The sequence below is a fragment of the Thermobia domestica genome, chromosome 5 (genome assembly GCF_964235325.1).
Source record: "Thermobia domestica chromosome 5, izTheDome1.hap1.1, whole genome shotgun sequence".
In the NCBI taxonomy this organism is placed as follows: domain Eukaryota; kingdom Metazoa; phylum Arthropoda; class Insecta; order Zygentoma; family Lepismatidae; genus Thermobia; species Thermobia domestica.
The window spans coordinates 54,254,431-54,282,156 of NC_137458.1; the positions used below are offsets into that span (position 1 = coordinate 54,254,431).

The window sequence follows — 27,726 nt, forward strand, 5'->3', positions numbered from 1 at the left end:
ATAATAACCAATTTGATCCATGACTTCGAACGATCACTAAATTCATCTGCTAGACGCAATAATGCATGACTTCCTCATTGTTTCTGCTTCTTAATAAGGATAGGATGAATAATGTTGTCTATTATGTATCAAAACATTCAATTTATTAAAATGTATTTCATGATTCAAGCCTCAGTTATGTAATGAACACTTTGAAAAATGTATTCACTATAATCTTCAAGCTAATCGAGTTGATCCGATAATGGTGTCACAAGAATCGCTGAAGCCTTTTAAAATTAGGTTTTTTATAGCGGGAATACCATTTAACACTTCTGAGAGGTAGAATTGAATGCAAATCGCGCGAGATACATTAATCTACCGTTATTTCATTTCTTCAGATTGCCTCACATAGCATTGAGAACAAGAAACACGCCGAAACTAAATGCATGTCTTAAACCTTCAATTATCTTTAACTCATTAAATTTCACAACGTTTTTGTAAACGACATCTTTTATAAACTAAAATAAATTTTCTAACTGCTTTACTGATGGAGTTGTGAGTATGGTGGTTGTGAGGTGTGACAAATATATTGGTTCATGTGCTTCCGGCCTGTCTTACTGGAAAATAACAAATGTTGCATTATTCTTATGTGATTGTACATGCGCTCGTGTTACTTAAAATAGCAAGAATATTCGACTGATCAAACGTTGTTTTTTTTTTTTTTTTTTTTTTTGCTTCCGTACTCCTTAATATTGCCCTTGCATTAAATGTTTGCGGTGTTTATGTGACTAATACTACCTAGGTAATATTATGAAGATACCGCCAAACAAACATAACCTATTTGGAAGATTTTAGAAAACTTGGGATCAGCTGTATGATACATCGATGCAAAATAGCTTCCAGTTCTCAACTTGACCCTTAGAAAGTGTATTTCGGCTTCACCAATATATAATAGAATCACAGCCTCACTACTTTTCTAGTGAATTACCAGAATTTAAGAACCTTTTAATTACCTTTCTTTCTGACATTGAAAAGCTATTTTTTTTCAAGAAGAGGAGATGTATAATCTTGAGCTAAACTGTTGCAGAAATTATCTGATCACACTCGTTTTCCCGACCACTGTTGAAGATACTGAGAAAATGGCCTTAGAGGTATTCTACTCGAAGCTAAAGCTATCGGTGAAACAGGAACAACTGAATACATTTCATGTGATTGGCAGCTTGAACCGCAAATAAACTGCAACTGAAGTATTACAGTTCTATTATTATCAAATTTACCTCTTACAGATATCGGACTGGATCTCGAGACAGAAATGGCAACCTAATGAGAGAAGAATTCTAATTATTAAATAACTATCTATATGAAGAGAAAAGATTGTTTGTAATGTTACACAGTGGACTACGGAACCTTTATACGAGTGATTGAATAATCTTGGTGATGCGAAAGAACAAAAGGGATATAACAAATTATAAAACAGAATTACTATCAGTGACAGTCAGCAAGTAGAATGAATTACCTGCAAATTACTTATAAAAATGACTTTCTGCACTATATTTGATTATCATTATTTCTGCTTATAATGCAGTGTTAGGTTATGTTAGAATAATAATATATTTGTGGGTTTCTTATTTTGTGTATTAAGTGCTTTAGTATTTCTAGTACTTCGCAATTCAGAATCTAATGCTGTTTCCAAGAGAAATTAAATTAAATTACCTGTACTAAATAACTCTTCACATAACATAGTGCTTATGATAACTCCTAAGTGACATGTCGCTGAATTCGTGCGTTTATTATATTTTATAAATCACTTTTTAATGACTGTGACTGATCAATCGTCTGATGGTGATACTTGGAATTTATAATTATGCAATAGGGGAGAGACTACGTTGTCTAATCTCCAAAATGTATAAATTGAATATGACCACACTACGATGTTATGTGTTAATAGTGAGAGCAACTTACTCGGTGGCTTTATGGATAATATACACACCTTTGGAGTGAGAAGGTTGGGTTCTAGTTCCAGTGAGACACATGTAGCTTGAATATCAGCTTAATATGTTTGTCTACGTCTCATGTAATGTTACTACTGAATGGAAAGCAAAATTCAAATTTAATTCAATCCAAATTGTGACTTTTGATAATTACCCAAATTGCCGGATTTCTGCCGAATGTCAAGAGCTCGGAGGCAAGACCTGTGACATATAAAGTGTAGTTACAGGAAGCACGAGTCATAGAGCATGGATCATTAAAATTGTTTGCTAACCTTCTACTGTCTAGTAGACACGATTGTGTATGTATTTCCAGATGTTATGAAAATGTTCTAACAAGATAAATGCCACATTGTTTACTTAACAAAATGGAAGTTTACCTTACCTAGCATTTCTAACTTCCCAAATATTATGTCTCTGGTGAATCCAATTGTTGGAAAAGATAACATTAAGTAGAAAACGCCAGTTAAATCTTCATATATACCTCCGCACCTGTAGAAATTGCAGCATATAAAGATCAGATTAATATAATGTAAAATGTATCAAAAACTGACGTAAAATCTCATGGAATGAAAGGACTATAGTAGAAAGTAATTAAAGCAAGAATATATTGCATCAATATATCAGTATAAGTAGATTATTTTCGCAACATCTGTGAGCATTCGTATGTGCACCTCTGAATCCAGTCACAAAGCATGACGTTTCTACAACAACGCAAAAAGAATCGGTTAATGACTCACAAATACTGACCACAGCCCTTTCACTATGCGTGACTCATCACGTCACAGAATGTTCCCTCCAATGTTCCATCTTGCTGACTACACACAGAACTCAAAGTATGTTGATATGGCATAAAATGTATGTCAAACCTGTCCGTAATACGGCACACACATGTAATGATACTATACACACTGCCAACAACGTGAATAAAACTGTCACTAAACACATTGCAAGAAGACGCTAGAAATATAAATTTTAGTGGAATTAATTCTAATTTAGTTACTAGACAACATCTAAAAGGTGCTAAATTTCAATTCTAACAATTATAAATGAACAAATTGTTTTTATAAAAATATCCTTAAACTAGATCAAGCGTCAAAGTGCTATATTGATAACAAGCGACAACTGCAACAAGAGACAAACGACAACTGCCTTAAGTTTCCGCGCATGTGTCTAAATTTTTGACGTACAAGTATATCATCTCAAATATTGCCCCAATGATCCAAACATAACATACTAATCCGTCTAAACTAATAAAAACAAGGCAGTAGATCATTTTGGCATGCTGAGGTTGCTCACATTTTTATGTTCATAGCGGACATATCCGCAATGTCAAAAATTTGACATATTTCCTTATGTCCCCATTAGAACTCAATTCATTTACGCACATTAAAGTATGTCCAAATTTGAAGACATGCTTTTTTGTGTCGTTTCGAGTTGTGTGTAGTTTCGCGCCAGAAGTCAAAGCTGTTCCGAAAATAATCTACCTATACGCATAACTTGAAAACATAATAGTAATTTTGCTTTAATGTGTAAAGCAGTTTTACATGTCAAGAAACGTACATCAAAGAAACCATGTTTGATTACAATAGCAAATTTTACAAAGTACGATGAAGATCGAAAAGGAAAGAGCAGTTTCAAAATTCATACAAAGCATGATATTCTGAACACGTAAAAACCTATGAATATCATCTTAAATAACAAACGAAATATGTCAAAACAATTCTCATAAGAAAATACTAATGATAAATTTATTTATGAAAAACTATTGTACTAGCAAAAATTCAAGTATTGTAAGGTATTCTGTATTATAAATATGTTAACGTTTTGAACTGATTTTAGATATAAAACGGGTTATCGTGGTTCTTACAGGTATGGAAGAAAAATGATCTAAATTTATAAGTTAGTGTTAAAATAAATAAGGGCAGAAATTATATAACTGAGAGCTGATGGAGGATAATAAACATATAAAAATGTAATCAAACGTACAATGCAATTATCGATGGAAACAAATTATTTATTGTGTAAACGTCAAACATAAACATTTTAGTGTACTTTGGTAGAGATAAAACTACAAGGTGGTAAATTGTTTCGCGGCAAATGAATATACGATTTTCCCCCAAAATATAGTTTTAAAGTTTCCGGTGTGATTGATGTTGCTGAAAAGGGCAAGACTCCATTAAAGTGCTCGCATTTCTTTCACGAAAAATATGCTTCAACGTTCAATATACTAATCACTACCTACGTAGTAAGTACCGTGCAGCAGGCAATATCGAATTGTGTAAAATAAATGAGTTCCGTAGACTTCTTTATTTCGCCGGAAGTTTGCACCCAAATAGACTGATATTGGATGATTTATGGGGAAGTGATGGGGATGGTGTAGATGTATTTAGACATGTTATCATATCATGGATATAACGATATCATGGATATAATGACGTATATGAGACTATTTCTCTATATACTCTTCTTCACATATTTTTATTAGAACGGCAAAGAAAACATTCCTAAGCAGTGGTTGTGTTTAGCAATATATATTCAAGCAGGATTTGTTTGTTATAGTAATCTTGTATTGGTTATTTAGTGTTCTATAATTTAAATAAAAAAAAACAATGTGTAATAATTTGTATTATAGATGTAAAATTACATCAAGCAGAAAGCTTCCAGAATATTGTGTATCCGCCTGATACCTTGCGACTTATTGTATGATTACCTTTGTTCTAGACCCACCGCGATTCATGATCTTTTTAATTTTATTTTTCATCAAATTAGAACACTTAAAACACAATGCAATGTAATTAATCTCCATAGCATGAGCCAGTCTCTCATGTTATTTTCTTTTTTAAAAAAGTAATCAAAATAATTAATAATATTATATCAAAGGGGAGTTCAGATGTATCAATCTGATACAAGCGACAAACACCTTCAATACCAAAATGGCTGTCCTACGAGATATAAATAATCTGAATTCCTTTTGAAATTCACGAATATACGGTAAAGGTCTAAAGTAAAAAATAGTGCTGGAGTATCGTCATTTAGGAAAGAATAATGGGATCCAGAAACAAATATTTAGCTTAATAGTATTGATTGAAGAGCTAATTGTTGGGAAGTTATCTTAAATAGCAATATGCGTTTTGAGGATAATCCTTCACAATTCAGAATAAACATTGGCCAAGAAGTTAATCACCATTTAGCTAAATGAAAAGATGATCTGTAATTTATACCAGGATCACAAAATAATAATTAAAATTTTAGAAAAGACACAAAAAATAGCAACATAAAGAGAAGCTAGACACGAATATAAATTAAATGTTGATCAAACATACAATCAAAGAAGAAAGTAAGAATTGGAAGGATAATATCAAACGAACGATATTTAGAAGCAGAGAGATACACATATCAGTATTTAGGGATGATATCTTGTCATTGCAAGACAATTTAAAAAACACAGGAACATCAGGAGGTGGTTAACAGCAGGTGGTGGTTAACAGCAATAGCAACATGAATTAAAGCATGGTGGAAAGACTAGAAGGTGGATGCAATGCGGTCCTAAATTCTTGTCGCTCTGGTGCATGAATAGTAGATATACATTTAACTAGCGCTTCATACGCGAACTTCGCTCTATTTGTGTTGATCTTCAAGGGAGTGAAAATTTTAATACAAACAGTAATTATAAAAACGTAATGTAATCGATGCTTAAACAATAGTGATTTTAAACGTATATATTTACAATGACAAAATAAATAGTTTTATCATTTTATATTAAACAACTTTGATGCTTGAACAAACTAATATTGCTCATTACATAGTTTTTCTCCTTTTTCATTCTTTTTATTCTTTTTTTGTTAACATATGATGTAATACACTCGAGTGTACATAAGCCTGAATGGTCTAAAATGCAATGTGTCGTAATGAACTCCATTATTATATATATTTATGTATACTCAAGTATGTTCTCGTAACACATTGATCGGTTTCGATTTACTATTATCATAATTTTGCTTGAAACAGTGTCCTTTAGATATAAATTTTCTGAATATCTCAGGGGCGAATTTGTATTTTTTTTTAAACTGGGGACACATCGTATACTTTCGTTATGCTCGGACAGTACTTTTAAGACGTTGCTCCCATATAAGTTTCAACAGAATCTCAGGAGAGGTTTAAACTTTTATTGAACAGGTGCGCACGTTTGAGAATGAAGTGTATTAAGTACATTAAACTTTATATTTAATACTCATACAATATATACTCACATACTTAATATACGTATAATGTATAATTCATTAAATATAATTGTATTGTTAAATATTTGTACGAAATAGAACGTTAAATACGCAGCTTTTTTATCGTGTTCTAAAAATATATAGAAATACAATATGTTTATACAAAGCACCTCTAGCAAAGAAATTGCTAGGACATCAGCGCTTATCCTATTTTTTCTTTAATTTATCTTCGTAGAATCGAGTAAAGGAGCTGATAGTGAGCAGCACTTGACAGAATATTTGCAATAAATTCCGAAACAGTGATAAAACAGTCTGATGACAAACTATGATGACATATATTTATTGTACAAAAAAGGAAATTACTATTTTATTGTTCCATGATTATGTCCCATGGACTAATGGAGACAAACGATAAATGTACGTGAAGGATTATGTGAGATTTTTGTGGAATGAGAATGCGGGAGTACCCCGAGATACTCCCGGACTCGATGTTGTCCATCTTAAAGTCAGCGAATCAGTACCCCTTGCACCAGGGCTCAGTGTTGTGCCACTAAGTCACCATGTTTCCTTAATTTTCGAGAATCCACAATATTTCAAAATTTACTGCAGTCATTATTGTTTACGTAATTCTGAAGGGGCGCCTAACTATGTATAAGTAACTATCCAAAGTTATGATTAAAATGAACAAAAATTTCAAAATCTGAATTTAAAAATGCTCCGACAATGACGCCCATGACATAGAAGAGGGATACTTTATTATCTTGACCCAATAGATTTTACATATCTTTGTAACCGTTAATCATTATTACGAACCTTCCATTTCTTAGTTAGTTAACTCTCGATATCATTTAATCGAAAACAGTCTCACTATTACTTTATCGAACACACATTTTTCCACTTGTTACTTCCAGACGAGCATGTTCCTTTTGTCCCTTGCAACCAAGGTGACGTCACAGCCCTTCAGCAGTCAAGTTCACATGCCCATGCAACCACCTTCTAGTCTTTCCATGATTAATTAAAGTATATCAGTACGTAATTACTTGCATCTCATTAAAATGTATAGCAATGGACGTGAGGGTGAAAAAATTTTTTACTTGATGAAAAATGTGCAATAATTGTCACTTAGAGAAGACAAGCGTCTGCAAGAAATGGAAATACGGTGTGAAATCAAAATAATGCACGCATTGGACAGAATAAATTATTTTGCCCGGCGATATAGGGAAATAATGAAATAATATTGAATGAGCCAAAATCGAAAATTTGTCATTGAGTAAATGGCACAAAAGGAAACAATCAAACTGTTAAACCTATGTATGATGTGAAGAACACAATAAAATGTTAAGCACCTCATGATGTGAAAATTGTATTGTTATACAACGAATATCACAACGCGTCTATACGTAATTATAAATGCCTGTAATGTTATTGTGTTTATAATAATGTATGTAACTGCTTGCTAATACAATTGTTCTCCCTTTCCTCAAGAAGAAATGGAATATGTAAGTAAAATTTTGAGAGCTCTTATATTTCATTCTATGACAGTACATTTCCCATACACTGCTTAGTCGTATACCGGATTGTTCAAAAAGAAACATATTAAAAATATGTATTTCTAACGAACGACAATAAACAGACACAGCTACAATATCATTAGATATAAGAACGTTCTAGGCTTTAAACCCCTACTAGTTCAATTTAATGCCTACAACGGCGCTTTGGCTTGTTACGATAAAATGGTGAAAATACATTTTTCTGTATTTTGCACTATGCTAAGAGTGAATCCATAGTTGCAGTGCAAGTTACTCTAGGTATTACAACCTAGCTCTCAAAAACTAAGAACAGATTTGACATGATAAATTTGAAAGATTTGAAAGATGCCCGTTTTCCTGAAAGACTTTTCTCTCTGGTATTAAATCAATATCTATTATTTCTGGTAAAGTGAATCACCATATTTCTAGAATTTGGGAAACTAAATATAAATCCTGCCATAGTCATCGAACAAGAAATGATCTCCCCAAGGTTGAATCTATTTTGAACCATTTCTATCAACAAAGTTTAGACGCATTCTTTCTTTTGAAAGAATCTGTGACTGAAAGTACATATCTGACATGAACCGAGACCGCAAGTGTCAATAAATTTAAAGGGTATTTTTATCTACATGCTACACGGCGCGTCATCTCACTTCCACCACGAGGTACGGCTGTATCTAAATGACAGAATTCCAAGACAATGAATTGAAAGTAGTGAGACCATGATCTTCATCTTAAGTTTCTTCCAAGGTCACCAGATCTTTGCCTTTCGATTTTTGTCTGTGGAGTAGATACAACCTATGTGCATTACTCTTCAAGATCTGTGACTTTGAATTGTTACAAAAGTGGAATAAATCATTAGGAACTGACTATTTCTTGTATGATAATAAACGGAGATCGAATGTCTCATAACAATGTCTTCATATCGAATTGCAGAAAATAACATTTTGAATTAGGGTGCTTATGTTTAATGCGGAAAATAAAACTAAACTATGGTGTTTTGTTGAATGCATAAAATGAGTCTTTTAACTTTACTCGCATAAAATGAGTCTTTCACATATCCAGTGATGTATGTGTCCCTATCTATTGTCGTTCACTAGAAATGAATATTTTAAATCTTTTCTATTCTTTTTTAATATCCCTAGATTAGCCTTCATGTAAGAATTCTCGCTTTATAATATAATTGCTGGCAAATTACTAAGAATATTCGTGGGAGGATACGGAGCACTGTTGGTTTCAGGCAATATTAAGATTCTACAATCACCTCAAGATTCAACCACAAACATCAAATTATGCAGCTGCGAGGTGTATGATGATTTTATGACTTTATGTATAAATGGAATACAAGTAAATAAAATTAAAATACACAATCTGTTCTCAATTTAAAATAAATTATATTTAAAAAACTTCAATCACGGGTACACAGAACATGTGGAGAATAATTTGAAACGACTATAGAAGCAAAGTAACAAACATAAATGTAAATGATGGTGGTGACTAATAGACACGACATGTACACACAATTGCAATGGATCGTTGAACTTATATTCATTTTTGACTTTTAGAGAGGTATAATTTTATAGTTACTCATTCAATATACAAGAACTATATATAGACAATTGGCCCCTATGTGACTGGAATTTTTATTTTTTTGCCAATGACGTCAACACAAAAAACTACAAAACAAATCTATATAACAAGAAAATAACAAATGTCCAAGCCAAATGATTTACATAGAACGTATTAACTAATTTCAAACACTGAGATTCACGAAATCTTGTGGGACACTGGGAGTGTTGCCAACCGTAGCGGAATTCCACTGCGCGTATCGGCTTTTCGTTGCTCTGGCGACAAATAGCCATCATTTTTATTATTCTGATTTACACCTACGACTAACACACAATAACATATCAAGTTTCCTTCAAGGACATAAGGCGTTCTGTATGCAAGTCTATTTTATTTTGTCCTTCTGTTCACATTTAGTAGAAATAAAACCGCTTAAATTATTAAAAAGGGTAGAGACTATGATATTGTTTTTAAATAAAGTATTATCGCAATGCGAAAGCAGATAATTAAAATTTAAAGCTTATAGCATACATCCCGAAAGCTACACTTTATTTTAAATAACGGGCTTGGTTGTCAAGAAGATCGGAATTTAGCATTTTTTTTTTGAATGGATGTTCCTTTTACGAGCAGAGTGCAACATAAATAGTATTATTAGTCTTTTCATCTACATTTCTTTTTTAGACAATGAGTACATCGTACGAAACGCCATACATATATTATAACTGTAGATGAGACTGACAGCATTTCCCCGGAAGTTTGAAACAGTTGTGTTGTTTTCCTGGTAGAACTAGAAGTTGGAAAAATAAACACATGCTATTAAAAATTAGCATGAAAATTAAAATTGGTTTAGCCAGCAAATAAAATTCACACACCAATTTTATATTAATTTTTGCACGGTAATGAAAATCTAATTACCTCCCTTAGAATATTAAATCGCCCATTATTGATAGAAAGCTGACTTAGTAGAGAAGAATCATAAATTACGAATCGATAAAAATGTGATGCAGAACACATAGACATGTTATGTAATACGGTAAACAATTGCCCCAGTTTCTTCTATACATTTGTTATTATTAGAACCCGGAAGTTGAAACAAAATCCTCTTTTCGACAAGTGCCCGAAGACGAGGCATATTATAATATATGTCGATTGAAGACCAGAAAATGATGGATTTCATGTCTTTTTTGCCTTTTCGGTGTTTTTATGTTTATTGGTGTGTTAAAGCTTTTCATACGTCTTAATGTTTTTTTACGCACTTCATCTTTTAACAAAAAAATCCCTGGCCATTAACTGGAATCACCACCAACTTTTAAACATCTCTTCTTTAGTATAGAAAATTCAAAAGATAAGAATACTTCAACGACTGGATTGATGAGACCATATTTGCAACAATCACAAGTCAGATAAGGATATGTAACAATGTCATACAGAAGGGGGCGAGGGTGGGTAAGTTTACTTATTTTAGTTTCTACTTCATTTTGTGGAAGAAGGACAGACCGGTAACATGACTAAAATTAAGCCTAAGAAACCTTCCTTTTTTCGTCAGTTTGTCTGAATTTGGAACAGCAGTGTTTTCTAAGGATGGAAAGATTGTTTTTTTTTTATTGCAAATATTGGGAAGTAAAAGAGAGTGCAGAGAAAACTATTCCATGTCCAATAGCACGTTGGACGTGATAAACACGGAAAGCAACTTCCCGGCCCGCGGAGAAAGAAAGAAACACAAAGGATAAGGACAAAGTACTAGTGGACAATCTAAGTCATCTCCGTTTTACAAAGATCTTTGCAGTGCCTTAGTTGGAGCAAATATCCCGTTGACAAAGTTATGCAATGAAACTTTCAAAATATTTTGGAGCAGTATACAATTCGGAAGATTACTGACGAGTCAACCTTCTGAAAGGAGTATATGCACCGCTGCACCGTTTCTTAACTGTATATTGTATACCACCAAAATCGTTTATTCCGTGAGCGTTATATTCATTAAATATGTAAATCTAATTACATTAAATCTTATTTTCACGTCCATTTTTCTAGTTTCTAGGCCCTTTTTAGATTTTTCTTGTTTTTTTACAGGTCCTTTCTCGGCAATTTTTAGGTCTTCAACTTCCGAACCCTAGTTATCATATACAACATTTCATACTGCAATAACTACATATGTGTTAACTATGAGCCGATTTGATAATAAAGATTATGCTCCGTTCAACAGTCTGCAAGTCAATAAATTAAGATACAAGACTTTGTAGCAGTAGTTTAGTAGAACAAAAAATGAAACCAATAAAATAAAGTTATAAAACAATCCCTTCAGAACCGTAGTACTGGCCCTGGCTATCAAGACAATTCTCTTCCTTTTCCATATAGAGTCTCTCACTCCTAGGATATATTAGAACTTTCAAAAGTTTTGTATTTTTCAGTGATATATACATATATTCTGAAACAAAAGAATGTTACGAAAATTAATAACATAAATAATTTCAAGAGACCAAAGTAATGGCAAAACTGGGATTCTACGCGACCTCAGAATGTGCTTAAAACTGAAGTAATAAGCTACACAATATTATTTTGTTTGTTCATAACAAAGTACTTACTTTGTTTCACCAATCAACTTAGTTTCATAGTTTTCTTCATCGCAAGGGGGATAACATTCGCAATCATCTTCATTCTTTGTGTCTGTAATTGAGTTAGAAGTTTGGTTAATATTATCTTTCAACAAAAAATGAAAATACGAATAAAACATATTTTCCAAATGATTTTGCGCTAATTGTGTCACCGTTATCTGAATTTAATTTAGTTTTATCTAATTTATTGTTCTCCCACATTGTTTTTGTTGAATTCCTTTTCCGACTTTTATAGTTGGGGAATTTTACAAATGATAACGAAGTTTTTGTAGCTTAGCTATAAAGTGGAAATTAGAAACTTTGTATGGACAGATCTACGTACATAACGACATAATAAAATTGCGATGTCATGGTAGCATGTATAGAGGATAGTAATATCTTCTCCATTTGAAGGCGCTCCAAGCACTCAGCAACAACAATAATAACCTGCAGACTACTATCGCCCCGAGATTCTACCAGGACTCATTATCATAAACTATATAAGACTGCATCAACACCTTTGAAGGCATCAGTTTACATTGAGTCTCGTTGCCTTACACTCCCCTTTTTGGCGCATCATGTCCCTTAGAGCTCCCTACCACAATATATTTGCTGCATCTGAACCCTGAAATCTACCACTTTCTTGCCTGCTTTGGCACTCTGAGATTTCTTAATACTTTTTGGATATGTCTGGGTCCTTCGGGAAACCATTCAATCATCTCTGGGCTCGACTGCGCTTTGAAGTACTCCCGAGTCTGTCAGTTGATTGCAATTGGGTCTTCGTACATCTCTACCTACGAAATCAAAGGATTCTGTTTGGTCCTCAGACCATCCTTTAGGAGAAAGGAATACTGTATCAGAGTAAAGGTTTATAATAAGGCAGCTGCGCGAGAAAGTCCAATCCTGTATACCTCATTTGTCCCTATTTACATGTTTTCCGCAGTTTACAATATAAACTTTTTTAAATATTAAATTTTTCACAATAATAGCACATAACCAATGCTTTAATGTACGATATAAGAGATTTGTTGTACATTTCTCCAAAGTACAATATTGTGAGTCTTTATTTTTTATTTTCCTTTATAAATTGTATTTCATAACAATGCGTTCGAAAGGGGAAATTAATATAAATACAATTTGTCGAGAATTTCAAACATACCTCATATTTTGCTGTTAAGAATATCCAGCTTCTCTTTATTTTACTTTGGATAGAATGTAAAGTTCAGAATGAAATATTACCTCGTCAAATACGATCGTTCGTGCATTTGGGATATTTGCTCATTTGTGTGGGAGTTATGACCGATTGTGTGGGGGTTTTGACATTTTCTGAGTGTGGGAGTTATGACCTTTTAGGTTTATGACCGCTTACTTCTGTGGGAGTTATGATCGTTCGTGCATTTGGGAGATTTGTACATTTGTGTGGGAGTTATGACCGATTGTGTGGGGGTTTTGACATTTTCTGAGTGTGGGAGTTATGACCTTTGGGGTTTATGACCGCTTACTTCTGTGGGAGTTATGATCGTTCGTGCATTTGGGAGATTTGTACATTTGTATGGGAGTTATGACCGATTGTGTGGGCGTTTTAACATTTTCTGAGTGTAGGAGTTTTAGCTGTGAGAGTTCTGACCTGCTTCTTTTCGGAATAACGCATGCTGGATTGCCCGGTATATTACATCTTTTCACCTATGATCATTGCTGAACGCGTTGTTCCGAAAATGACAGACCTGATGATTGCGGTCTCTAACACTTCCTACTTACTACCAAAAAACTCTGTGTTCATTGCAGTCAAGGCTTACCTTTTGTCTTCTTGTTCCCACCTTGAAATTGGTCCATATATCTGAGGTTTGTCGAGAACTTCTCTGGGATAGATATTCTGTAGAAAAGTCCTTACATTTTAAAGTAACATTTATTTTTGGATTGCATGTGTATGAATACTTTTATTTTAATACGGACTTTTTACTTCACGGTTTCTTAAGTTCGAAAAGGCATGTGTTGGCTTTTAGCTTTTCCATTACTTTTGACGGCCCTAACTATGCACTTTTTCGCACTAGTCCACACGATTCTTTTCTTTTACTTTTACTATGACCTGTTATATTTTGTCGGCATAGTTCATTAACATAATATATATTCATATTTTATTACAAGTATCATCTTGAAACTACTGTACTTTATTATAATACTTCCTTCCTTAAGACTATGGAATGTCAGTAATATTTTCATTATAGAAGAGTAAACTATTATTTTGTTCCTTAATAATATACAGTAATAAATATTTATACTTGGGAATATAAATGTATCTTGACAGGTAATATCATTTAACTTTACCAAAGGAAAATGTATCACGATGAATATAACAGTTCGCTTAAAATAAATATTATCCATTGAATGAAATAGCTATATGAAAGAGTAAATTAAAGGCTAGTATGAAATACTGTTGCTTACCAAACTTCCATTGAAGTTAAAATCAATTTAAGTATGAATATTCTTGTTATATTATAGTTGATTATAAAGTTTTGAACATTTTTTCGTAGGGAATGTTGTGCTGCAGCGAGGAACCTATCGCTTTGATGTCGTTTGTTTGTCATACATAGATAGCATGCTTCTTTAGCAAAATAAATGAGGGCATAAATAAATATGAAACTAATAAACATAAACGTATCAAACATAACAGTAAGACACAGAAAAAATAAAATACAGAAAACGAAGAAAACATAAATTGACCTCCACAAGACATTATGTGCAGGATTACAAGCTTTACACCTCACTTCAGTATATAAATGAAGGAACGTACTCTGCACGAGGCCCTTACGTATTACTGTCAAGTGTAGAAATTAAAATATATTCCTATTGTTTCACTTACCCATCATATTTATCTGCTCCGCGAAACAAACCAGGCCATCAATATCACACTCATTGTATTTCCCTTTAATAAACAATTATATTTATGAAAATATCCTTAAGAAATGGACATGCATACGTTCATATATATATATATATATATATATATATATATATATATATATATATATATATATATATATATATATACAATAGCCGTAATAATTTAGACCTGAAACGCCATACATGTGAGAATGGTATAACAATTTAACTAGCAATTTGCAGCATATATATCAGGTAATTGAATGCATGAAATATAATGTTTATGGTTCCATTTGAGAGCATAACACCATATTTTCTTCATAAGTTAAATATGCATGCATTTACTAGTACGCATTGAGTTATACCAAAACATCAAAAACATTACAACAATACAACAAAAAAAAAACATTATAAACATCAAACATTTTGAATTACAAAGAGTTTTTGTAAAATCCTTGTAAAATTTGAAGAAGTTAGTTGGTCTTTTGTGCCACTAAATATTTGACAAATACTAAGTTGAATGTTTATATAATACTATAAATGTTATGAATTATTTTAAACAGGGAGCTTTTGTTTTTGCGCTTGCATTCGTCCAAAATTAAAGTGGTTAGGGCACGTAAAGTACTGAGAAAAGTACACATGACGTGTTTTCAGTCAAATAAGTACATGTCGTATAAACACAGACAATAATTTCAGAATTTCTAGAAAGAATGAAGTCTCGTGTAACAGTGCTAGAATACTACTTAACTTCAAACTTAATTCGTTATATGGTTCGGTTTGGTGGCTATATAGAAGATATTTCATTAATTTCTATAAGTAGGAGGGAAAGCCTTACGTTTGAAAGCTATGAAAATAAAAATATCACACGACATTAGTATATCATCAATTTGAATGATATGGTACATTGCCATATTAATGTGAATCAAAAATGAAAGTTCTAAGCTTTCTAACGTAACTAGATGCAACCTTGTGCGAAAATACTGTGCACAGATGTATGTAGTAAATGTGCAAACATCACTGAATTCACATACATTTTCAGATATTAGTGGTGTAATTTTTCAGGATCCTGCAAGATTTTTTTTTTTACTATAACACTTACTCTAAATATTTTGTTGTCTGGTACTAAATGTTTCAGAAATAGTATTTTCAGAAACATTACCTATTAACACTAAATCATTCTCAGAAACAATTTATAAACAAAGATAGACAGTTCGGAATTACAGTTTCTCTTAGTTACAGAATAATAAATCTTGTAGGGGTATAATGAGTTCCAAATGTGTCCAATCCCAGCACTCAAGCGTAAGGGATCACTGAAATGTTGGCAGGCTGATATAATATTTTTGGTTTACAACATTTGGACTTTCTGTCTGTCAATTCTGCCTCGATCTTACACTCAACAACTAATAATCTCTCTAATAATCTCTCTCTTAGATTTCGCATTACATTGAAACCAGTTTTCAAAGAAAGAGGTAGCTAAATGTATAAGTATGCTTCCCATAATAGTATGATTTCGAGCACTGTCAACTTTGCAGCTCATGCAAATAAGAAACAGTATACTTAAATCTAAAGCACTTCCCAAACCGTTTACCAAATTTATATTAGATTCATTAAATATTAAGTTACCTCCCTATTGCATTTAACGGAATAACACGAATCGGAGATAAATATTTTTTATTTGAACTAATTTAATTTGAACTCCAATATACGAGGGGCATTCAATAAGTAAAAAGACAAATTGCTATAGCTCAATAAAGATTTATTTCAATCTTTGAAAACTAAGGCTATTTTTCAATATAATCACCCTTTACAGTTATGCATTTGTCCCATTTTTCTTGCAGCTTCCTAATTCCCTTGGCGAAGAAATCTTTCGATTTACCCCGAAGCCACCTTTGCACCGCTGCCTTAACTTCCTTTTTGTTAGCAAATCTTTTTCCCCGTAGGGCATCTTTGAGTGGTCCAAACAGGTAAAAATCAGATGGGGCGAGGTCTGGGCTGTAGGCAGCATGAGGTAAGACCTCCCAACCCAATTCTTGAAGCTTATCTCGGGTCAGCTGGGCTGTATGAGGGCGGGCGTTTTTCTGTACTTTAAAATGTTCCTAATGACATTCTGAACAGTTCCAACACATACTTGAACTTCCTCAGCTATCATTTCAACAGTAATTCTTCTGTTATCACGAATAATTCCTCGATTCCAACGAAGAACCAGAAACTTCCACTGGACGTCCACATCGGGGTTCATCACCTACACTTGTTCGGCCACTTTTAAACAGATCAACCCACTTGTACACATTCGCACGGTTCATACAACTGTTATCGTACTGTCTCAACATTCGAGAAAAAAATTCACTTTGTTTTACACCTTCTGCGACTAAAACCTAATGACTGAGCGCTGTTCTTCTAAGGTGCAATCTTCTAGAGGACTTGCCATGATGAATTGATATTTTTGAAGTTATGTTGACATAAAATTACGAAACAGCAGATCAGAGCATATCCCAAGGTTGCCAGCTAACACCCCTGAAAAACAAAAAAAATGATTAGTGTTAAAAATATAGACTTTGTCTCTTTACTTTTTGAATGACCCTCGTATATTAACTATTTCTGCATACTGTAATACAAGTACTAGTTCTGCTGGTCAAAAGTAACTCCCGTTTTGCAAAGTAGTGAATATGACACAGACAGAAACAACATGTCACCATTTAACGTTGTGATCCTGGTGCTAAATATAGGCCCAAGTGTTCACTTCTCTTATTGATGTGAAATTAGGAATACATGTTTATTATTTACATTGAATTATATATCGCCACGTAAAATGAAACACGCTATCAAGACTGAATTAAACAATGATTCAGTATTTCAAGGTTGAACTCTGGCCCATTTGAAGAACAGTAAACCCATATCTAAGGGGAAATTTTACATACCGAAAGGATATGAATTCCCCTTTGAAAAGGTCAATCTATTTTGAGTAATCTAAGCAATATTCAAAAGTCAAATGTTATATGTTAACTGCTTTTTTAAGTGTTATTTCTGGTAATATAGTTAAATGATCAAGGAGCAAATCACGTAATACAAGCACAAGTAAATCTCTCTTTCAAAAAATCAATTAGCAATTTATTTCCCTTTACATCGTAGGTAATTATTTTTGAAAATATCTTATTAGGTCAATTCTTGTTGTGAAAGTACAACAATTGTGAATAAATTAACTTACTTATAACAATAAAGTAATTCACAGTTCCATTTATTTCATTTATAATTGGAAATTTCTGATAATAACTGTGTTTACACTCAACTTCAACACTACCGGACGGACCACTTCTTCAGGAAAATATAAAATAACATCAAGGATCTAACTATTGAATCGAGAAGTAAGCTGTATACAGAATTCCATTAATGTAAACACCAATTTAGGCTAATAACCACGTTCTGTATCAAAAAGCCACAAAGTTAATTTTACCTTTTAGATCAAATGTATTACGTCATTTTTATTTGTGTTTAAGAAAGCAATTTCACTGGCACTAAGTTAACTTGAAATTCAAAAGCATCGGAAATTCACTTCTATTTAAATGTATACATATTGATTTTTGAACAATTATCAGTATATACGCAAGAAAGGAGAAGAACACTAACAAGGTTATAAGTTGTCCCATAGAACAAATCATTAAGATGATGCATTTTAAGAAAAGGTTGTATTACTACACCAAGAAATTATCAATTTTGGACCACCTACCTAAAGAATGTTAATCACTCAGCGAGAATCATTCATAAATTATCCCGAGAACCACTGCTGTTAGGAATTAGTAAGATCTGTACAACAGTGATTCACGGCATACAGAGCTTTAAACAGAAAATGTGGAATACTTAATAGTGTGACTTATAGTTGCGAATCTCATAAGCAACCATGAAATACTAATGACTACACAACTATAGCTCTTCCTTAAGAGAACTTCTTTATCCAACAATAAAATGTTAATATGTAATACAAACGGCATTAAAAAAGAATCAAAGAACTGTCTCGTTGAATTAATTTAAAACTAGCAGTATATCATCTTCCTGAATACAAGTCATAGAGAAATGTCGGTAGTAGTTCACTACCAGAAGGGCCACCCCTACCGAATCGGTCTAAATGGATTAGCCAGAAGTGTGTTCTGGGAGAAGGCAGGAGTTCCCCAGTAGCCAATTTGGCGCAAATTATAGTGATTGGTACGGCAACTTAAACATTAGTTACAGGTATGGTCGGAGTGAGTTTAACGGCTGGAATATTGCGAACTGGAAGGCAACGGCAAACCATCATTCTATTTTCCCTAGTTTGCTGATAGCAGAAAGAGAACATGTGTATAATAGTCTCCTATAGGTCAAAATATATTTCCGAAGGTAAGAGAGTCTCCTCCTGGAGTAAGATGGCTTGGGAAGGACTGTTGGATGAGAAAATAACAATGTGAAAAGATAGACTTGAAAGCACAAAAGGATTAAGGTAGGGAAATGGAATGTACGTAGCATGTTCCAGAAAGGGAAATTAGAAAATCTTAAAGAAGAAATGAAACAAAAATTCTAGATTTGGTAGGAGTTTGTGAAGTTAGAGGGGAAGGTACTGTTGTGTTGAACAGTGAAGGATATAGAATGTTTTACTTAGGTAATGAGAGGGTGGTCATAGTAGTGTAGGAATAAATATTGGTAATACCGTAGAAAAAGGCTGCAGTATAGTAGAATTTGTTGATGATAGAGTTATGATGTTAATACTGTGCAGTCGCCCCTTGTCGGTCTGAAAGCTCAGATAATGTACTCATAAACAACGTAATTGGGGATGCCAGAACCGACAAGTTGCGCCCAGGATTTCGTAAATATAGAACTTAACAAAACATGAGGTACGGGATCCAACCTGGGTTGCATTTAAATGAAATCCAACACGTACAAAAGAAACAGACTGTGATGTTAAAGAGGGTGAAAAGGGGCAAGAAGGGAGTAACTTTCGGGATAGGTTAATCTACTCGCACTTACTTGCAGGTCTGATCGTTGTCCTCTCCACGATTCCTCCAACGGGCCGACGTCCGTCCATCCCTCTGTTTGGCTGGCTGGTCGTTCCAGTAACCAAGGTTAAGAGTTGGCGAAACCCGGACTAAGTAACCAACTTCACGAAGTCCGCAACTTTAGATAAACTTAAAACTTCTTCTTAAAAAGCAATACATCGTCGTTGAATCAAAGGTGCTCTCTAAGACAGAGCAAGGCTATTAATCGTAAATTTCAAATGAAGCTAGCGGTCTACATTCTAACTCGTCTCTCGCTCCATGTCGACTGTCCCTTCCCATAGTCTCTCAATCCATTTTGTCTGGCGTTCCTTCCGGGTTCATATCCTCGGTTATTCACTTTGATTTGTGTCTCGATGAAAAAAGTGCATGCTCGTAGATTAACCAGGGTAAGGTGATGATAGGAATGCGGACGGGGAAGCAATCTGTTATTTTATTAATTGAAAAATTTACAACGTAAGAAATGAATGACAGAGAGCAAAGGCAAATGAACTTAAAAAAAAGGTCGAAAGGTGATTTAACTTGAAACGAATGATGATGCTTTTGACTGAAATGTTCTTTTAAAATAAAATGTTCCATTGTTCAAAATAAGAAACTTTTCCATATGTCCAAATACACATATCTTCACATCCCCCCCCTGAAATCAAAGTCCCGAATGAAAACATTTCGGAGACAAACAAAAAAAATCACTTTTTAGAATTTCTGTTTAAAAAAAATTAAGCATCTTTGTAGTTTCATTAAATGTTCATGATAAAAACACAGCAGCAAATATAGTCTGGAAAGAATCATATGATAAGAAGTGATGAGTACAGCAAAAATGTTCACACACTAACACAGTTGACAGCAGAACAGTCAATGCCAAATGACGTAAGCACAGCAACGTCGATGTTGTAAACACAGCATCTCTAAGCACAAATGTAGGTCTGGAAATCTCAGGTACAATGTCCTTACACATCATATAACTGGAAAGTTCATTCAGTACAAGTAGATTATAGGAGTAGGGTAGACAGGTATATGATAGTAACATCACAAAATTTAGAGGATACAGTCAATGACTGCCCAAAACACGTAAGATATAAGAATAGGGACAATAATTGGATAAAATGATGGAATGAATAAAAATCGACGAAAAATCAGGGGGAAAAAAGCAAAAGTAATAACTAAACCATAATCCACACGTATATATCTATATATAGTAAATAAAAACTCCAATTCCAATAAAATTGTAACTCTATAATCAAAATAATCATTACGCGGTAGAAGAAAAATTAATCTAGCTACCCATAGAAAGAACAGATAAAACAACACAAAAGAATGTTGATTTCAGGTTTTAGAAAAACGAATTGTGGAGAATTTAGTTCCACAATGACCGACGTGTTGGCAGAGTTATAGTCCTCTGCACTGGCTATTAAAAACCTCAAAAGAAATCAACATGACAGACTATCACCAAACATATTCCTAAATCCCTAACTAATTATGCGCTAAAAGAAAAGAAACTTCTTTCTTCTTATATGAAGGTAAAAGTACGTATACTAGGGTGTATCGAAAAAAACTTTTTTTCGAAATCCGGTTACGGCTAGTGCGGATTTTTGGCCAAATGGCGTCAATAAAACGTATAAAAAATCTCAACTCGATCAGACAACTCCTTCTGCTGCCGAGTAGAGCCCAAATATTAGAAAAATCAACAAAATATTCACTTTTCAACTGATTTTCCAAAAAATATTTTTTAAATATTTCCTATATTTTTCGGTCTTTTAAATTATTGAAATAGCATTGGAAAGGAGAAATAAATACATAAAACAAATTTATTACGGTTATTTCTGTACACCACAAGCATAAAAACCTAGTTAATTATTTGTAAAAATGCACTGATTTTCTGGCGTATCGTACAATTAAATTTTAATATAAAATTATTGAAGTCTCTTGAATAACGAAGAAAACACTTTAGTGCTAAATTATAAGAGCAGTAATAGTATAAATAATTTGCTCCCAATGCCGTATGCATCTGCTTATCATACTAGATCACCTGCCGCCCACCTCTCCCCGAACGCCTCTTCTCTTGTACTTGCCCAGCTGAAAGGATCTGTCTTATCAGTCGCCAGTAGTCAACCAACTGTGTCGAACGTGATTGTCGCTACTTGAGTTATTTATTAAGTGCTGTAGGAAATTTTAACTAAATAATTTGTTTTCGTGTGAAGTGCAGTATGTAGAAGTGAGAACAGTGTTTCAGTTGTGTTAAGTACATTTTATTAAGAAGAGAGTAACAGATACGCTGACGTTATGGCATCGAGAAGTTTGTTACGGTCTGACGTTAGGAATAGCATTATTGGGACTGGGACACCCAAGGAATTGGGTAGAACACAGCTACCAACCGCTGAAATGTATTGAGACAATACCTATGGGAGCGAGAAGAAAAAATGAGAATTTCGGGATACCGGAAAGAGCCTTCAACAAAGGATTTATCTTCTATCGTCGCCAGGAAGATTGTAGAAAATTGAGGTTACGCCTCAATCAGCGGCGAAACTATTTTCAGTGTCAGAGGGATTGTTGCAATGATATTGAAGTACCATAATATTGTCCGTGACTTGCAAAACTTCTGCGAAACGAATTGCTGATTTTCAGCAGTCTGCCAAAAATATTTCATTTGATATTGCCTTTTGTAATTGTTCCGATCCTCTTGCCTGCAACTGCGAAAAAGGAAGAAAAGTGCCAGTGCTAGAGGCGCCTATTCTTCTAGATCAAAGAACCACAAGATTGAGGCGTAATCTCAATTTTCTACAATCTTTCTGGCGACGATAGAAGATAAATCTGTTGTTGAAGGCTCTTTCCGGGATCCTGAAATTCTCATTTTTTCTTCTCGCTCCCATAGGTATTGTCTCAATACATTTCAGCGGTTGGTAGCTGTGTTCTACCCAATTCCTTGGGTGTCCCAATAATGCTATTCCTAACGTCAGACCATAACAAACTTCTCGATGCCATAACGTCAGCGTATCTGTTACTCTCTTCTTAATAAAATGTACTTAACACAACTGAAACACTGTTCTCACTTCTACATACTGCACTTCACTCGAAAACAAATTATTTAGTTAAAATTTCCTACAGCACTAATAAATAACTCAAGCAGCGACAATCACGTTCGACACAGTTGGTTGACTACTGGCGACTGATAAGACAGATCCTTTCAGCTGGGCAAGTACAAGAGAAGAGGCGTTCGGGGAGAGGTGGGCGGCAGTTGATCTAGTGTGATAAGCAGATGCATACGGCATTGGGAGCAAATTATTTATACTATTACTGCTCTTATAATTTAGCACTAAAGTGTTTTCTTCGTTATTCAAGAGACTTCAATAATTTTATATTAAAATTTAATTGTACGATACGCCAGAAAATCAGTGCATTTTTACAAATAATTAACTAGGTTTTTATGCTTGTGGTGTACAGAAATAACCGTAATAAATTTGTTTTATGTATTTATTTCTCCTTTCCAATGCTATTTCAATAATTTAAAAGACCGAAAAATATAGGAAATATTTAAAAAATATTTTTTGGAAAATCAGTTGAAAAGTGAATATTTTGTTGATTTTTCTAATATTTGGGCTCTACTCGGCAGCAGAAGGAGTTGTCTGATCGAGTTGAGATTTTTTATACGTTTTATTGACGCCATTTGGCCAAAAATCCGCACTAGCCGTAACCGGATTTCGAAAAAAAGTTTTTTTCGATACACCCTAACGTATACCCACAGGAAAATGTGGAATTAAGTCAAATCTACAAATATACAAAAGTATATATCAAATAAGTACAAATCTTCGTCATACATAAATCCCAAGTCATCTTCATGATGAAATACACAAATTTATTATATACACTGCAGGCGATGAAAAATTGATCATTCCAAAAGATCACTAAAATCACACAAGAGGTTATAAGAGTGTATATTCCTTTGAAAAGAATACATTGACTGAGTATGTTCCCAATAACTAATAACAAATCGTAGTATCGAATCAAAAATCCAGGGAAAGAAAAACTTCATTCTTCTTTACATCCACATTTGGGTTATAAAATGCATCTTGAAAAATGCAAAAAACGTAAGGATTCCTTCTTCATCACTATCATAACATAGATAGTATACAAATATCAATTCATAGTTGCGTCTATCTCCCTAGTTTTCTTCTGCAAAACATAATGTATCAATAAGATGTTGATTAGATGACCAAGAAAAAGAACGTGTTCTACAAAGTTAACCTACAGTTCTAAGTAACTGAAAAAACAATGATGTCTATATGAGTACTCCTTTTTCTCCTTATCTTCGTTGTAATTGTTATTGCCGGCAAGACTTAGAAATACAAACAAACCAAAACAAATTCCATAATGACATGGCCAGTGTCAAAACAAAATTCGTCACCAACTTCACAGATGTTCCTAATCCATCAAATCTTCCTTTGAGAATCGTCTTCTTTTTTCCTCTTTTTTTTTTAAAAAAAAACTTCATTGCAGAGAAACAGCTTCCACTTCTTTTCCTTCTTCCAAGGGAAAATACACAGGTAAAAGACGCTGATAGAGATCCCAATTCTCCTTGTCGAAAATACACAATACAATACGGTCTACGTTGTCCACATGATCCTCTAAAAATTTTCGTGTACTCAACAATGTAATTCTCGCAGCAGGTTCCTTAGGGAAATGAAATGCACCAGCAGCGATGCAAGGAAAAGCCACAGTTGAAAACTGATTTTTCAACAGAAAATCAAAACAATTGTTATAACAATTCTCCAAAGTCTTCTTGTTCGCATCTCTGGGACCACACGTCAATAATACATGATCAGCGGGGAGATTATAGCCTGGAGCAATCTTCACTTGTCCTGGTTTTAAAGAACGTATTTTCTCACAATCCTTACGAAATTCTTCTCCTGCAGCTTCTTGGATACTTCTATCTGCTCCTCCTAATGGAATAAGTAATTCATTCGTGGGATTGACAACGGCGTCAGCTTTAATCATAGCGATATCTCCTCGAAAAACACTGATTTTCTTGTTGATTGCAGAATTGGCACCAAACTTCGGTTTCAAACTGGAACAATTCTTCCCTGTTTCAGCCCAAGTAGGTAATTGGTTGGCAATCACAACCTCACGAAGATTCACAGATGGAATATCTTCTTCTTTTTCTATCATGTTTACCGCAGGGTTAAAAATAATTTCATAGTGTTCTTCTTTTTCTTTCTCTCTCTTATTTCTTCCTTCCTGTTCTTCGGCATAGCAGGCATTCGCAGTAGCATCCTCTACAACGTCTTGTATATCCAAGTCAACATCATCTTCTTCTTCCTCTCCCTCGTTTTCCTTCTCCTGTCTCTCGTAGTACTTCTTCAATCTTTGTACTGCAATCGAATCAACCTTGAATCTTCCTCGCGCAGTCTTGAACTTAACAAAATAGGAATTTGGGTGGTCAATATCTTGAATGATTCCTGGACCAAAATAACGTCCACTGAAAGCTCTGGTGGATCCTTTCTTCATGGTGCTGTCCAAAATACATACCTTGTCTCCGACTTTGAAATTGGGTTTCGAATGACGTTTGTCATAAAATTTCGTTGCCGTCTTATGTCTCTGGAACCATTTATCATGGGCTTTGTCTCGTATTTCTCCAAGTTGCTGTAAACGTTCAGCATTGTCCTGAAATTGGCAAGGGGTGTCCAAAATTGCTTCGTGTAGCATTCTACATCTGAATCCATGCAAAAGTTCAAAGGGGCTGTATCCAGAGGATAAGTTAACAGTTAAATTGTGGGCTAACACAATAGATGGCAGCAGTTCCACACATTTTCCTTGATCTTTATTACACAACGCAGATTTCAGTCTCTGTTCAATGTTTCGGATAGCTATCTCAGCAGTCCGGTTAGCGTAATGAGCTTGAACATTTACAAATCGAATCTTAGCTCCAATCATTGCACACAACTCCTTGAATAGGTTACTTGTAAAACATGGACCTTTGTCTGTGACTAATTCTTTGAAAATACCGTATTTCAAAATTACATTTTCATAAAGAAAACTACTTACAGAAGACGCTGTTATATCTGCTAATGAACCACAAATACTATACCGAGTAGCTGCATCGGCTACGACAATCAAATACTTGTGTCTCAAGATATTACTCGAGGAGTACACCCCTCCAATGTCTACAAAAATGCGATAGAAGGGCGGCACTTGAGGATACGTTTGCAATGTACCATAAGCAGAACCAGGTTTATTTTTGCTGGACTGGCAAATTAAACATTCTTTGCATTTCTGATAGATATATTGTTTCATATTAGGAAAATACACAGATTTCACTAAAAGATCATATGTCTTAGAAAAGCCTCCGTGACTTGAACCAATGGCAGAAGTATGAGCCGCATCAAAAACTTTATAGCGTAATGAAACAGGTACAGCAACTAAGAATTTCATACCACTAGATGTTTTTTGTTTTCTATACAAGATTCCTTCCTTAACCGTGAAATAAAATGCCTGTCTTTCAATTTTGGGATTTTTCTTTTCCTTGTTTTCTAACCAATCAAAAATATCCTTATAAAACGGGTCCTTCATTTGTTCAGTTCTGAGAGAAGGTTCGTCACTTAGCATATTGTTACACTCTGTAAGAGTGGAAGAAAATACTCGAGGGTCTTCCTCATTTTGTTGCTCATCAGAAATGTCCCTGGGGGCACGAGAAAAACGTAAAAGTGCATCGGCTTCTATGTTAGATACCCCAGATATGTGTGTCACAGTAAAGTTATACTGTTCAATAAAACTAAGCCACCTAGCAAATTTCCCTACATTTTTTGTCTGCTTTAAGAACAAAAGACTCTTAGAATCGGTTTGCAGAAAAAAGTGACGTCCTAGTAAAAAATAACGAACGGATCTAAAGGCATATATGATACTCAAAAGTTCAAGTTCATAAGGGTGTCTAGACTTCTCGCTTTTATTTAAGCTACGGCTACAATAAGCAATGGGTGCTAACTCTGGGTCATCTGGAGAGGATATAGGTTGTTTGAGCACGGCAGCCAGACCGCGAGTTGATGCATCACAGAACAAGTATACAGGGTGTTTCGGATTATAATGCATCAAATATGGCGATTTTATGATAAGATCTTTAATTTTCTCAAAAGCATCTTGTTGTTTTTGTGTCCACTTAAACGGTACATCCTTTCTGAGAAGTGAATTCAAAGGCTCCGCAATTTCAGAAAAATTAGATAAGAATCGTCTTACAAAGCTAGCTAATCCTAGAAAACTTTTCACATGTTTTTTCGTCTTCGGACGTTCATAATTACTAATGGAGTCAGTTATTTTCTTGAAAATGCGCAAGCCATCGTACGAAATATCGTGTCCCAAAACTGTTAATGAAAAATAAGCCAATTTCGTTTTTTCTGGTGCAAGTTTAAGACCACGTTCTCTAATTCGTTGAAATAACTTCTTGGTGAGATTGATAACATCCTCAAAAGTGTTCCCACCCCAAAAAAAATCATCAAGGTACCCGAAAATTTGTTCAGATTCTAATCCTTCCAATGTCATTTTCACTAATCTGTTTAAACCAGCGGAACTAGTGATAAGGCCTTGAGGAAGTGCTGTAAAACAAAAAGAACCCGCTCCTGGGATTGAAAAGGCAGTGACGTGTTGGTATTCTTCCGCGATTTTCACTTGAAAAAAACCACTGAGCAAGTCCGAGCAGCACAGGTAGCGACACTTACTAAGACGCGAAAGAATGTCCTCTATCGAAGGTACAGGAAAACTGTCTGGTGCAATGTGTAAATTGATCGCTCTACAATCCAAACAAAATCTATAAGATCCAGACTTCTTTTTCACGAGAAGAATAGGCGAGTTATAACTCGAGATGCACCTCCTAATAACCTTTTGTTTAAGCAAAGTATCAATCTGTTTTTTAACTTCTTCTCTTAAATGGAAGGGGATAGGAAACTGATTGGTGTGAACTGGGACGTTAT

General features: G+C 34.2%; 1 protein-coding gene across 1 annotated transcript in view; it reads right to left on the bottom strand.

Moving 5' to 3' along the window:
- Window positions 1–27,726, bottom strand: part of LOC145685919 (uncharacterized) — a 203,004-nt gene that overhangs the window by 140,692 nt on the left and 34,586 nt on the right. Inside the window, exons 4-6 of the mRNA XM_081758687.1 lie at window positions 14,737–14,799; window positions 11,868–11,949; window positions 2,353–2,459 (exon numbers count right to left, since the gene is read on the bottom strand). Of these exons, the coding sequence (XP_081614813.1) occupies window positions 2,353–2,459; window positions 11,868–11,949; window positions 14,737–14,799 (252 nt within the window). The remainder of the gene's footprint in view (window positions 1–2,352; window positions 2,460–11,867; window positions 11,950–14,736; window positions 14,800–27,726) is intronic.